At 48.6% G+C, this 13,868-nt stretch overlaps 1 protein-coding gene across 2 annotated transcripts; it reads right to left on the bottom strand.

The window, feature by feature from the left end:
* Positions 1-842: 842 nt before the first annotated feature.
* Positions 843-13,766, bottom strand: dbpa (D-box binding PAR bZIP transcription factor a). Of its 2 annotated transcripts, XM_089023173.1 has the most exons (8): positions 13,739-13,766; positions 12,799-12,907; positions 10,505-10,600; positions 10,126-10,323; positions 8,874-9,148; positions 8,499-8,691; positions 3,231-3,481; positions 843-3,003 (listed from the first exon to the last, which is right to left on the bottom strand). In XM_089023173.1, the coding sequence occupies exons 2-8, from the start codon at positions 12,806-12,808 to the stop codon at positions 2,788-2,790; spliced, it is 1,239 nt and encodes a 412-aa protein (XP_088879299.1). In that variant the 5' UTR covers positions 12,809-12,907; positions 13,739-13,766; the 3' UTR covers positions 843-2,787. The 2 variants fall into 2 exon arrangements, with proteins under 2 accessions (XP_088879299.1, XP_088879300.1); XM_089023174.1 differs by lacking the exons at positions 10,505-10,600; positions 13,739-13,766 and having other exon boundaries at positions 12,799-12,899.
* Between the last annotated feature and the right edge of the window lie 102 nt (positions 13,767-13,868).

The raw sequence follows: 13,868 nt of genomic DNA, 5'->3' as shown, positions 1-13,868 counted from the left end.
CCGGATAACGACGCTTCTTAACTAGCCTAATCTAGCTTAAAACCCAATCATGAAAACTGTCCGATGTTATCGAAGGAAAGACAAGTCGAATGGTGTCAAGGAGGTTTTATTGATATCAAAGCGCCATAACCGTCGTCACACACGAAAAAAAGGGCTGACCGCCGAGCCGCAGGGTGGCGCTATCGAGAGTTGGTTGGACTTCACCAGTCGCCATTCGTTGGTAAGCTCTCGTCGCCATGGTTACCTGCCAGGAGGCCGCCATTTGCACGTTGCGGACATTGGGAGGAAAAAGTACCCAAATGGCAAAATGTCCCAAATACAAAAAAACGGACGCGCATGAACGTCGGCTTCCACAAACTTTCCGCTCAAACGTCACGAGTTACTGTTTGTCTATTCATGATAAAAAGTGGGTAAGAATATCGGAACTACATTACCCGGGATGCACCTGGGATCCTCGGAATTCCTGTCACGTGAGGGAATAACAGCAAGTGGAAGAAAAAACAACCGCCACGAGAAAAGTGGAAGATTTCTTCAGTTTTTTTTGGTATTTTTAGACCTTTCAGGCTTCGTTTGGTTTTGATCTCTCCACGCACAAAAAAAAAAAAAAAAAAAAACTGGTGAAAAGGAGCCCAACTGATCTGTGGCGTCAAACATCAACGACAACCACCTGGAAAAGTCAACAAGCCAAACAATCTGAAAGCAAATGATTATACTTGGTTTTTTTTGCTTTGCATTTTTTTACGTGTATTTCAGAACTCAGACAAAAATACCTGAGAGAAAATTGACCCCATTAAAAGGATCTTTGTTTTCCTCCGTAACATATTACAACTAGAATCACAAAGTTCAAGCATATATCATATACACCTCCTGTTTATTCATATTACACATACAGTATATGTATATATATGTGGATACATACACATATATGTATGTAGTGAGAGGAGAAGAGTTGAGTATGAGTAGGGGGCGTGTCCATGGACGCGAGGAAGTCCACACACCCTTTCATCCAGACACAAACACACGCAAAATATAGAATCAAAAAACATCAATCAAGGCTTCACAGGCAGTTCACTTGGGAAGGGGAGGAGGGGGGAGGAGGGGGTTGATAATGGGTGAGTTTAAAGTCAAGGACCGTTGCAGATCAGCACCATTTAAAGTCCAAAACAACAATGACAATCTGTGAAAATTGCATGTGTGTGATGGGATTTAGTGTTATGGATGTATATGTGTGTGTGTGTTTTGAGTGTGGTGGGAAAGGGACACGTGTGCTTACATGTCTGCTTTTTGTTTAGTTTCAGTCTCAAGAGGTGTGTGTGTGTGTGTGTTGTATGATTAGTCTTGTGAGGCCCACTAACATTTTATACCACACGTAGTGAGGACATTTTTGACAACATTTCGTCTTCAAATGGAACACGAGTTCTTCTCTAAACTTATCAGCAACGGTGGTCCTCACCGCTTATCTGGAGTTATCAGGACCTCACAAAACCATTGAAACAAAAATGCGTGTGTGTGTGTGTGTGTGTGTGTGTGTAAGAAGGATGACAGCAGGAATACAACGCAAAGGTGCCGAACAAAGGTGCGTTTGGCGAACCATCAGCCAATCGGACGTGGCCAAGTAAATTGCTTAACAAGCTTAAAAAAAGAATAATAATCCAAAGAAGAAGAAGATAACAAGCATCCAATCCTCCAAGTGCCTCTCAGCTCTCACAATGGTTCCCAAAGCCCGCCTCTTGCCCTGTATGAAATCCCTGATTGGACGAGATACATTCGGTTGCAACCCTGCGCGTGCCTGTTGTCGAAAATGGAGAAAAAGTGCCGCTGGCCCCTTTGTAGAAAAATAGACATGGGCGTCCCGCTTCCTGTTTTGTCGACTTGAAAAATTGACACGTAGAAAAGAACGGCGCACGATTGGACGCCGGTTTTCAGACACGTGTGGGCATTTTCTCCATGGGGCAAAATGGAGGCAAGCTGGGCTGACGTATGAAAAAAACAAAATGGCAGCCAGTGCCGCCGCCTTGATTTGGGTCAAAGTTCCACTAAAGTGCTGCAGTTGGCGTCCGTCCGTCCGTCCGTCCCTTGGCTTGGTTTGCCACGCCCGATTGACCCCCTTTCCCCGTTTGTCCACTTGAAAAATAGATTTTGACAGGTAGAAAACAAGCATCCAAATGATGACTGGCCATTTCTTTGCCGTTTGTCGTCGACACGTCGTCTTCACTTGAAAAAAAAAAAAGATTTCATGCCGCGACGTCTTCAAAAGAGCCGCCGCGCGGCGTCCTTTCCCCCAACTTTGAAACCCGTTTCTTGGCAGGTTGATTGGTCACCACACCGCTTCCTTCCTGTTTGTCTTCTCGGAGAATAGACTTTGACGCAGAAGAACGTGACACGATTGGACGCAGTGCGGCCTAAATGTGGCGTGGCTTCATTTTGATCCCGCCTCTTACGGGCACGTCGCATCAACGGCTAAAGTGCTGCTGTCGTTAAGGGAAACGGTCACCGCTTGGGAAAAAAAACGTCTGCAGCGCAAGCAATCTGGATGCGGGAGGTCCGCTGGGATCCAATCCGTTAGCACGGCGCTAAAAAAAGCTGCGGCGCGGCGCGGCGTGTCCGTTCCACCAGCTGAACGGTCGCCACTCCGCTTTCCGTCAGCCATTTTGAAAGATAGACTTTGCCCGGTAGAAAAACGGGAGGCGGAGACGATTGGACGCGGGAGGTGCGGCGCCAACGCAGCGATCGGTCCCGTCCGCTGTCGTCGGGTTGAGCGGCCGCCGTCCCGTACGGCGGTGGGAATCACAGGTCGCCGTGGCGACTCTCGTACTTGTCGATGATGTTGCGGCAGCGTCCGAGCTCCTTGCGCATGTCGGCCACTTCCAGGCGCAGGGCGGCGTTCTCTCGCTCCAGGAAGGCGGCGCGCACCGAAATCTGGTTCTCCTTCAGGCGGCGAGCGTCTCGCGAGCGCTTGGCCGCCTCGTTGTTCTTCACGCGACGGTTCCAGTATTTCTCGTCCTGGCGGAGAGAGAGAGAGAGAGAGTATGTGTGTGTGGGCGAGGGGCGGCAGAAGAACATGGAGGCCGGGATGAAAACTCAATTGGCTTCTGTATATTAGCCATCCTTCCATCCCATCCATCCTTCATTCTATCATTCCATCCATCCATGCATTCATTCATCCATTCATTCATCCATCCATCAGTGAGGCGACATGCGATGGAGCTGCTTGGCGGGACTTGTCTTACCTTCTGCTCATTGGGCACGAGCATCTTGCGCGCCTTCTTGATCATGGGCTGCGGTTTAAGCTCTTCGTCGCTGAAGCGGTGGCGGCGCGGGTCGAAGGCCTCCTGGCCCGGCACGCTGGACAGAGCCACGTCAGCCGGGTCGGGGTCAAAGTTCACCTGGATGTCACCATCGGGCGTGACCGTCGACGGCCCCACCGAGCCGGGTGGACCACTGGAGGTGGGCGATGCGTCCTGGGATGCCACCTGACCACCTGGAGGGAGGACACCACAGGGCGTTAGGCGGACATATTCACAGGATTTTATTTTATTTTTTTTTGGGGGGGAGGGGGTTAATATTTTTCCATTAATTGATATCATTGCTCATGTTATATTTTTGGTTTTTTTTTTTTTGACTTCAGGATGGCGCCACGAGAGTGGCTGCCTTTCCAGCAGCTCCTGCATTGTTTTTCTACTTCTTTCTTTCCTTTCCTCACTTTGCTGCTGTGAAATGTAAATTTCCCCACTGCGATACGAATAAAGGTACATCCATCCATCCATTTGATGACACATTTTCAAATAGCCAATCAGGCTATTTGGTCCACGTATTCTGACTTTTTGTATCCATCCATCCATGTGTTCAATTTGTACAGGCCTTCTCCCCAAGCCTGTATCGGTTTTGTCCGAGTCCTCCGGTTTCCTCCCACATTCCAAAATCACCCACGGTAGGCTCATTGAACACTCAAAAAACGGTGCTTAGGTGCGAGTGTGACCATGAATGGTTGTTTGTCTATGTGTGGCTTGCGATTGGCTGGTAACCGGTTCAGGGTGTCCCCCACCGAGTGACGACTGGGATAGGCTCCACGTGATCCACGTGGGAATAAAGCGACTAGAAAAACAGATACGGGGAGTCGGATAAAAGATGGAATGACATTTTTGGGGGTGCCAAAAATCAAATGATTGCTTCTCTTTGAATGAATTTGCCGTTGAGATGACTCAAAAAAGACGTGACGGCTTGATCCGCCAGCCCATGTGTGACACGTTGCCAGTCGTTCCTCAAACACCCCCGCGCTGATTCACAATCAATGTTGCCATAGCAACTGTCAGCCTTTTGCCGATGCGCCCGCTTTGAAGGCACCTGAAAGGCCTTCACCACAACCCGCACGTGAGCCACGCACGCCGCGTACGCCTCCACACACTTGCCGCTCCATCTGGCTCCATCATCATCATCATCATCGTCATTCGCCAGCTGATCCTGACTACATTAAAAAAAACAACATTATTTTAAGCTTGAAAACTACATTTTAGAGACACTTATTATTTTTGTAATCATTATATGGAGTTGATTTTTTTTTTTTTGTTGACATTTTATTTGTCGTTCAATGGAAATAGTCCGCGTGAGTCCGGCTGCTGGCAGATTAGCATGTAGCATAGCAACATGTTCTTATCCTGAGTGACATCATCACACGCAGCGCATGAATTTGAGTGACGTGTGACCCTGATGACGGAAGGCTTTTAAAAGGCAGGTGCGCCTTATCTGTGAGGTCATATTGAGCCACAACAGGTCTGGCAACGAATGTCAGCAGCCATTTCCCCTGTAGAAGAAGTCGTGCATAACCCCAATATTATATTTGGAAAACAATTACATATTCATATATTATATTTGGAGAAAAAAAATACATTCCTTGAAGGTTCACCTTATACCCTTATAGATGGAAAATGCTTGTAAATACACCACTGATTGGGGGTGCGCCTTATACTGCGCTGCGCCTTATACACCGGAAAATATGCTACCTGGGGATTTTTTTTCTTGTAACAAACCTTCAAGGAAGGAGGAGAACTTTTCCTCCATCGGCATCTATTGACTGCCCTCATGTTGCTCAAAGAATTTCAGAAGCGCAAAGCAAATTGACAACTCGTGTATTTTCCACATTTTAAGGCGCACCTTCATTCAATAACATTTTTAAATAGGATTTTGCCATCAGAAATTGCAGAATTTTATAATGTGTGGTATATTCTGCATTTTTATGAGCTCAAAAATATTCAGTGTTTAATCATAATTGAAATCAAATTCAGAGGTTGCCAATCTTCCTTCTTTAAAACTTTTCATGGAAAATTTCAGCCTTAAATTTTGCAGACGTCAACGAAAAAAAAAAAAAATGTTGCGACACGAAGTACAAAAACAAGCAAAAAAACCCCACATTTTCCATTTCTAATTATTGTGCCAAAAATGGAAACTAATGCTGAAATCATGAAGAAAATTCAATATGACTCTAAATTCAAGGCGCGCCAGCCAGCGTCATCTTTTGAAGAAAATCACGCCTTTTTTTGGGTGCGCCTTATACAGCGGAAAATACGCCACATTAAAATCGGACACAAATTCCTATTTTTCAGGAGCGCGCATCATGAGCTTTGGAGATGATTTTAGTGATGGTGAAAAGGAATGCGCCTGCAGCCGAAGCAGGAAGGTCATGTGACCAGCGTTCTCGTGCAAAGGCGGTTTGCTTCTTTTGCTCCCTCCCTCCCTCCCTTCGTTCGTTGCGTGGGTATGCTAGCTCACACAACACACACCGCCACCTCCCTTTGGCTCCCTGCAGCGGCACGTGACGCGGTGGCGGCACATGGCCCGAGCGTGTGAGGCAGCCGGGGAGCACACATTTCAAAACATCGCCTCGCTCACCCTGCTCACCCCTTCCTCCCCCACAGTCAGCCTGCTTTAACTCTTCTTTCGCGCCCCATTTCCTCGCCAGGAGGGAACACTGCCAGGCCACGTCGGACTCAAAGATCACAACTACTCCGAATGAAATCAATAAAGAGATCAATATCCACGGCGCGGTGGTTAAGCGATGAGCTCATTGAGCTAACAGCGCACAGCCATCTGCGGACTTTGCGTGTTCTCCCGAGGCCTGTATGGGTTTTCTACGGGTACTCCGCTTTTCTCCCACATCCCAAAAACACGCACGTGAGGCTGTTTGAACACTCCAAATGGTCCCCGGGTGGGAGCACGGCTGCGTGTTTGTCTACGTGGGCCCCTCTGATATCAAAGCAAAGGCCCGCGGGCCAAATCTGGCCCGCCACATCATTTTATTTGGCCCGCCACAAAGCGCGTCAAGTGCCATCGTGGCAAAGGCAAAAAATGACTTTGACACCCTTACTCTACAGCACGAGTGTCAAACTCATTTCACATCGTGCGCCACGTTACGCCTCGATAAATTAAAATTATACCATACGTGCTATAAATAACCAAAATACCGAAACTTGTTGAAAAGGTTTCCCACGCATCTCTGTCATAAAATATGGCCCATCTTTCATAGAAAATTCGACACTCATTATCTACTTTTCACCGTTTGCCTAATGACAGTGTTGATTTGCATCAACCGCGTGCATTTTTTCCCCACTTTTAAATTATCCTGCGGGCCTGATCAAACCTCCTTGGGGGCCGGTTCCGGCCCGCGAACCGTATGTTTGACATTCCTGCTCTACACCAACAGTGACTTAATATGACAACTATTCTACATCCCACTGAATGTCACTCGCCCAATGCTAGCCTATTATCCCAATAGTCATAAACGGGCGAGTACATATGAGCAAAGATCATTCCGGCAATTCGAAACCTTGCAACAGAAAAGCAATGCAACCAAACAGAGCAGAGGACATTATTCACATGCTCATTGGTCAACAAACGGGCAAGCGTTCGCACGCACCCCCAATCCCTCCATGTGTGCGATGCATCCAACTCTTCTGTCTCTCTCGCTGTAGTAACTAACACTCGAGCAAGCAAGCTAGCAAGCGTCACTTCCACCTCAATGCGTCCCAGTTCACATTGGACTCCATCACGTGTTCACGGTGGACGCTCGTGTGCATCATGAAACTAGCCGCTATTCCGCACGACTCGACATGCAGAATGATGCCAAGAGTCCATTTTGGTGGAGGAGTTTTGGCCTTGCAGCTGCTCTGTGATCTGGTCAAAAAATGCCGCGAGCAATACTCGAAGGCGCACACAATCTAACATGCAATAAGGTCGAAGGCGAGGCTGTCGCACGTCACGTTGTACTCAACGGTGTCCGCGACATTTGCCACAACGTTGCCGTATTTCAAATGTGACACTCATTGCCGTCGGTTGGCAGTGACAACGTCCTTGATCCACCGGAGGAGCGACTTTGCGCATCGCCTACAACACAGATTGGCAACTGGGGGGGGGGGGGCGCCTTCGCCCAACCCCCCTGTCCTTCTTCTGTGAATTCAAACACAAAACCAAAATAGTCTTTAAAAAATAGCACAAATCAATATTAAATCTATATTTGTGATTTAAAAATGGAATAAGAACTGGGGAGATAAATCCCCTAGGGGCGTCACAATAATCCACGTGAGAGCCGAATGGTGTGTACAGGGGGTTGCTGGACTACGAAGTTGTAATACCACAATTCGCCACCAGACGGCAGACGTGTCTTTGGTTGAGATTTCAGCAGCGTTCGAGGAAGGTGGGAAATCGGAATGCTCTCACTGAGACTTGACGGATCCCGACCACAAAATCTTTCGAGGCGAATACAAAGAATAAAGATGGTGAATTCCGAACCATTCTTTGTTGTTCGGGTACATCACAACACATTTTGACATCGGGAAACACTTTTTCATGAAGGGGTATAAAACCAGGAACATATTGTCTTCAAAGTAATCCATTAAATACACAAAATAACTTGATGAGAACGGCGTGTCTTCGTGTAGTGGGTACCAATCACGTCCCGTTTTACTCAATGAATCAAATCGTAAAGAAAGAAATCTTAACATCCGTTCAGAATTTTGGATTTGTCAAACGCCGTCTGCGCCTTTTTTGGTCGCCATGATCGAATGACGTCCTTTTTTTCTCTCCGACTTCATAAATGAAGCCTCACAGCGGCTTTCCGGTGCATTTTTTCCTGGTCAGTGTTCGGAAGTGCTAGATTTCCCACTGTCTTTCAACGCAGCGTCCTCGATTGGTTTCTCGATGAGTATGGGAGCTCTTTTTGAATATTTCAACGAGACGTCAACTATACACAGTGCCTCATTATGAACGTTTTGAGTTCTTGCCCTTAGTGTTAGTTGTTTGTTCAGTTATTTTAGCAATCCTTGAATTCTATTTTTTGTATGCAAAAGAGTACTGAAAAGAATGACAGTGATTTTGCATGTGTTTGTTTTTGTGCCCACATTTAAAGCGTCATCCATCTTGTTTGCAGCAGCCATCTTGCGTTGCCGTTAGACCTCAACCCTTCACCTCATCTCAGAAACTAGGGCCATTGTTGTAAATGGACTCACCGTGCAGACACTCGGGTGCGCCCATCAAGCCCTGCTGTCGAGGCGGCGGCGGCGGCGCTTGGACGCTTTCCAATCCCAGCAGGGACGATGAGGACGACGACGAGGACGAGGACACGGAGGAAGAGGACGAGCACGGCGAAGGAGAGCTGGGCGGGCACTGCGAGCTCTGACTGGGGACCGCCGATTGGGAGCTCTGAGTGGAAAACAAGACAGATTGGCAAAGTCCCGTTGGAAGCCAGTTTGCCTTTTGCGGACCTGCGCCATCTTGTCCCATCCTCAGTCATCGGAAATCAAGCTTCTCTGACTTTTGTCCCCTTCTTTTTAGTGTTCTGATTCTTGCGCCATGCCATCCCACCCCAATGGCGGCGTTGCTACCTGCGAGGGGATCTGCGCGCCGGCGGAGCCGCTTCCATTTCCATGCACGCCCATTCCATTCTCGGTCAGGAACTCCTCCAGGTCCATGTACTGGAGCTGGAAGAGGCCGCCGTCGCAGGGCAGCGTCCTCTCCCACAGCAAGGGGCCCAGGAAGGCCGACTGGGAATTGGGCCTCGGCGCCCCCGAGCCCAGGCCGCCGCCGCCGAGAGCGCCAGGCCCGCTGCCGACGCCCAATCCTAACGCGTCCTCATCCGGGTTCAGCGCTTTGTGGTTATCTGGAACGTTTGCAGCAGGTTAGCATACTGGGACGGCGGAACTTTGGCAAAATGAGACAAGACAATGTGACGTTAGCCCAGGAACGGCTTCAAACGTGCACGGCGCTCCTCTTTAACAAACGAGTGCACGGCCGCTTTCCATTTCTGCTGCAAGACTTCCCGAGTGGCACTTGCGCGGCATGTCGTCCCGCACGTGCTCATTATACGTGAATAGACAAATACAGTCAAGGAATAGACAAACAAACACATCACCCCATTTCACACTTTAACGTCTTTAAAAACAAAGAAATAAATTGTGGACTTGAAACGGAAATAACAGCAGCGGTGAGTTTTCTGAATGGCTACATTCAAAGTCCTCACCCCTGTAGTGAATTTGGTTAAAATATGGTTTTACTTTTTGTGCTATGAACTTTTTCCTCTCATTAACCACGCGCACACACACACATAAACACACAGTGAGTAAAAAGTGTGCGTATCCAAGTGAAATGAAAATACACCCCAAAAAAATCATTTTGGGTGAATTTGTGAGGACCTTTCTGAAACTTTAACAGATGCATATATAGACCCTCTACAAGCCTTTAGAATGAAAAACTTGTGAAAAGGTCCTCACTTGTCAAAAATGTCCTCACTATGTACGTTATAAAATGTTAGTGGTCCTCACAAGACTAGTCAAACAAACACTCACAATCGCATGACTGTGTGTGTGCGCGTAGTGGAGGGTGTACACAATGTCAGGGCACATGCGTAAAAGCAATCTAGTGGGCATTTCAGGGCAGTCAGACAAAAAAAAAACTACATATTTACCAGCCAATGTTCTCAACAAAATGTGTGCGTGTGTGTGTGTGTGTGTGTGTGTGTGAGTGCGCCTGCTGTCAGACACTGTTCCTTTAAAAAAAGAGTGAGTGGGGCGACGCACGTGCACGAGCACGGGTACGAGCACTCCCGCCAGCACGTTCGGTGGATGCGTGCTCGCTCACCTTTGATCTCGCAGCAGTCTTTCCCGCCTCGCTGGTCGGCCTTGATGGGCAGCTGCAGGAGCGACTTGAGATTGTTCATGGAGGCGAGGTGGCCCCCCGGGGGGGCGCTCGACGTCCCGTCGGGGGCCCCGAATTGGGCGCCGGCCCCCCCGGGGAGCTCCGGCGGTGGCAGCGGTTGAGCAAGAGGCCTGGACATAACTTCCGGTCGGAGGGGGGTCAAGATCAAACGAATCCAGTTAGGGCCCCGTTCAAGAAAAAAAAGGTGCGCGTGCGCGCGACAGTAGCAGCGGTAGAAGCAGCGCCAGCAGACGGAGAGGTCTACTTATCTCCTAAGGGCCCCCGCGGATGCCGAGACCCCCCCCCCCCACCACCACCTCACCCCCGGGGGCTCGCCTCCTCCTCCGCCGCCGCCGCCTCCTTCGTCCCCGCCGAGCGCGCGCCCGAATCCCGAAGGCGCGCGGCCAGTCAAGCGCCCCTTTGGTCCGCGGGCATCGAGCACAACACAAGTCCGCGAGGCGCCCAAAAAGCAGACAACATGACAAGGTGTCAACATAAATACGAGACGAATTGGAGGGAAAATGAGCGGCTGGCGGAGGACGCTGCTCCCTCCTCCAGTCCGGTGCGCGCGCGCGTTTGTTTCTCCCTCTCGCAGTCAGCTGGAAGCAACACGGGTGGCTCGCGTGACGTCACGGCGGATCGGGAAGGCTGCTTTGAATACGACGGCCACGCCCCCTCGCTAGCTTCAGGCTCCGTCAAATAGCAAACGAGATTGGCAGCAACGTTCCACATTCTCCGGCTGAGATTTGTTCTTTTTTTTAATCTAGCACCCGCCCTCGAACATAAAAGGTACCAAAAGAGCGCGGCCGCCGTGTTTGTTTGTTAATTCGACATTCCCACATTACTTGAAGGCATCTGACAAGGCAAGATTTCCGGACGCCACTCAGGCCACGCCTACTTTTGGAAATCCTTCCTGGATTGGTTGTTAACGCATCACGCGCAAGCCCCTCGAAAAATTAAAACGCGCACGATACGCGCTGCCTCCAAATTCACATTTTTTGGGACGCGCAAATGCCCAAGCACTCGCACCCAAAAACACGGTCACGCGCAGATGCGCGCGAACGTTCAGGCGCTCGTGTAATGCCGTACGCGCGACCACGCGCGCTTGACTCGAACGGCAGCGTACAAACGCGCCCGCTACACTCCATCCACACGGCACAAAAAGACACGCGAAACTCGCGCTCGTACACGACGAACAAGCACACTCGCAAACGAAGCCGCTCATGCGTGTACCCACGCAAATACACGCGCGAGCGCGTTCCCTGCACCGCACACAACGTGAGAAGCCAGAAGTGAACACGACACACGCGCTTATTACGTCACAAGCGGTGTGAGCGAAGCGAAAACAAACGCCGCTGCCGCGTCGGATTGGACGCGCTCCAGTCCACTCGGGAGCAGTCAGCCGACCGCGCGCGTTCACGCGAGGGCAGAAGAAGAAGAAGAAAGCGCGAACGCGCCGGCGGGGTCGCCATTTGTTCTCCCGCCAAGTGCGAGCCGCGGGATCACGTGTCGACGGCACGCGCCGAACGGCGAAGGCGCCGCGCGCCGATTGGCTGAAAGTAGGTCACTCCTGGAAGCTGTACCGGCCTCCCTATTGGCGCAAAATAGGTCAGAGGCTCCGCCCGCAGAGTTCCCCATGCCCGGCCCACGTGACGGCGAGGAACCGGCAGCACAATCTCAACATTTGACAAGAAATCATTTTAGGCGGGAGTGGCTCCAATGCAATGTTTACCTTGATCATTTTTAGTCCATAAATGTATTTTAAAATCTTGAATTAGTATTGTTTTTTTTGGTTTTCTTGCCTTTTATTTGAACTGTCACAGCTTTGTTGTTCTACGTTCAATTATTTATTGATGACGAATGTATAAAAATTGCTCCATCATCCATAAATAGATACACAAAGTAAATACAGCGGAAGCTGCTGCGCCACATTCTAGGAAGGCCAAGCAATTTCCAAGAAGTACCCGGAACAGCTACGCAACCAGACCGCGTCACTGGACAGCAACGTGCCACTAGTAAAAAAAAGACAAAGGACAAAACAGTCCAAGCAACGTCACGTGCGCGCGTGCGCAGACTCTGCATGTCATTTCAGGCAGCTGCCATGTCTTCGTCATGGGTTGAAAATTTGTCATTGCGCCATCCAGTGGCCACTTTTGTTATTGGAGCATTTTGAGGTCCAAATGAAAATGTTGACATTTTAGTCCGTTTTTCAACATCCGGTGTGGCTAAGGAACTTTGGTTCTCAAGGAAAACATTTAATATTTTTTGGAAACCAAGAGGGCTAGTTAGTTTGTAGGCCAAAATTATATCGTTCAAAATATTGCTCAAAACATGTACATCAAATATTTATTTATTCATAATGTACTTTCTACAAATGTCATTGACTAGCTTGATGAAATACAAATTGCTTTGTACATTTGCAATTAGCAAAAATCTATTGGTGTCCGAAGAATGCTGTGATAGGCTCCAGCAAAGCAACCTTAATGAGGTTTAAGCGCTACGGAAAATGGATGGATGAATGCGTTTCATGACTAAAATGTTTCAGTGTTGATATGAGCCCAATTCAAAAGAATCTATTTGATACGGATACATCAATTTGTACAAAAACAAACTCACCAGGCAGCATTCGAAGCCTCCCGATGATTGGAATCAGGTGCGTTGCGGGACAGCAAGTCGCGAGGGTCAAATTTGGACACCTTTGATCGACAGCTTCTGTTAAGCCTTTCTTGAAACAGCAAAACAAAATACATTTTCCCCATCAAAACAACTCCCTTGAACGCAGCACGTTATTACAAAAGGCCAGGTGATTTTTTTTAAATCTTTTTTTTAATTATGTTTAAGGGGTTTTCAACAAGTCACCTTTTATGAAAAAAAAGAATAGTCATTTAGTAACAACAATAATAATAACAATATTACACGTTTTGGTTGTACAGAAACCAAAAAAGGTAGAACAATGTGAACAGGAGCTAAATGATAAACTACGCGTGGTTGACCAAACGCGTGGCGGGGAAGGAAAAGAAAATCAACACGAGTGGACATAGAAGGACCGACTGACCCCCGACCCCCGACCCATAGCCCCACCCTCACAATACCAACAACTGATAGAAGGAGGGGAGAATCAGGAAGTAAAAAACAACAAGCTGTCAAGTTATACTAAAATAGAATTGATATCACTAGACTCCCGGGAAGAAGGTGGCGGGGCTGGGGGTCGACAACAAACTCCGTCGGCTGTCTCAAAAAGTCCACCTTTTGCTTGTTTGTTATTAATGAACAAACATTTCAGCCGCATCACTTGTGTTTTCAAAAACAATAATAAGGCATTTGAAGTGTGCTGGAGCATCAGATGGAAAAAGCGGCCATTCAAATCAAAGCAAGTCGCGCGCACGACAGTGTGAACTTAAATACAAGAGAGCAGCTGTGGTAAACGCGCATTGTGGGTGCTACAAAAAGCGTCGTATGACATGGCGGCGGCGAGCGAGGGGCTTTCCTTTTTCTCTCTTGTCCCTTTTTGTACCAAAGTGTCACTCGACATCAAGACAAAATGTAAAAAACTAACCTACAAACTGCTGGGAGTTCTCTAACGGGCGCAGAGGTGCCGGGTTCGATTCCAGCTTCGGCTTCCCCGTGTGGAGTTTGCGGCTTTTCTCTGGTGTCCTCCCACGTTCCGTAAACGTGCACGGCGGGCA

This window comes from Hippocampus bargibanti, linkage group LG20 (assembly GCF_051943395.1).
Source record: "Hippocampus bargibanti isolate YZ-2025 linkage group LG20, ASM5194339v1, whole genome shotgun sequence".
NCBI classification, from domain to species: Eukaryota; Metazoa; Chordata; class Actinopteri; order Syngnathiformes; family Syngnathidae; genus Hippocampus; species Hippocampus bargibanti.
Note: the sequence above shows the minus strand (reverse complement) of the source record. Positions and strands in the feature narration are given on the sequence as shown.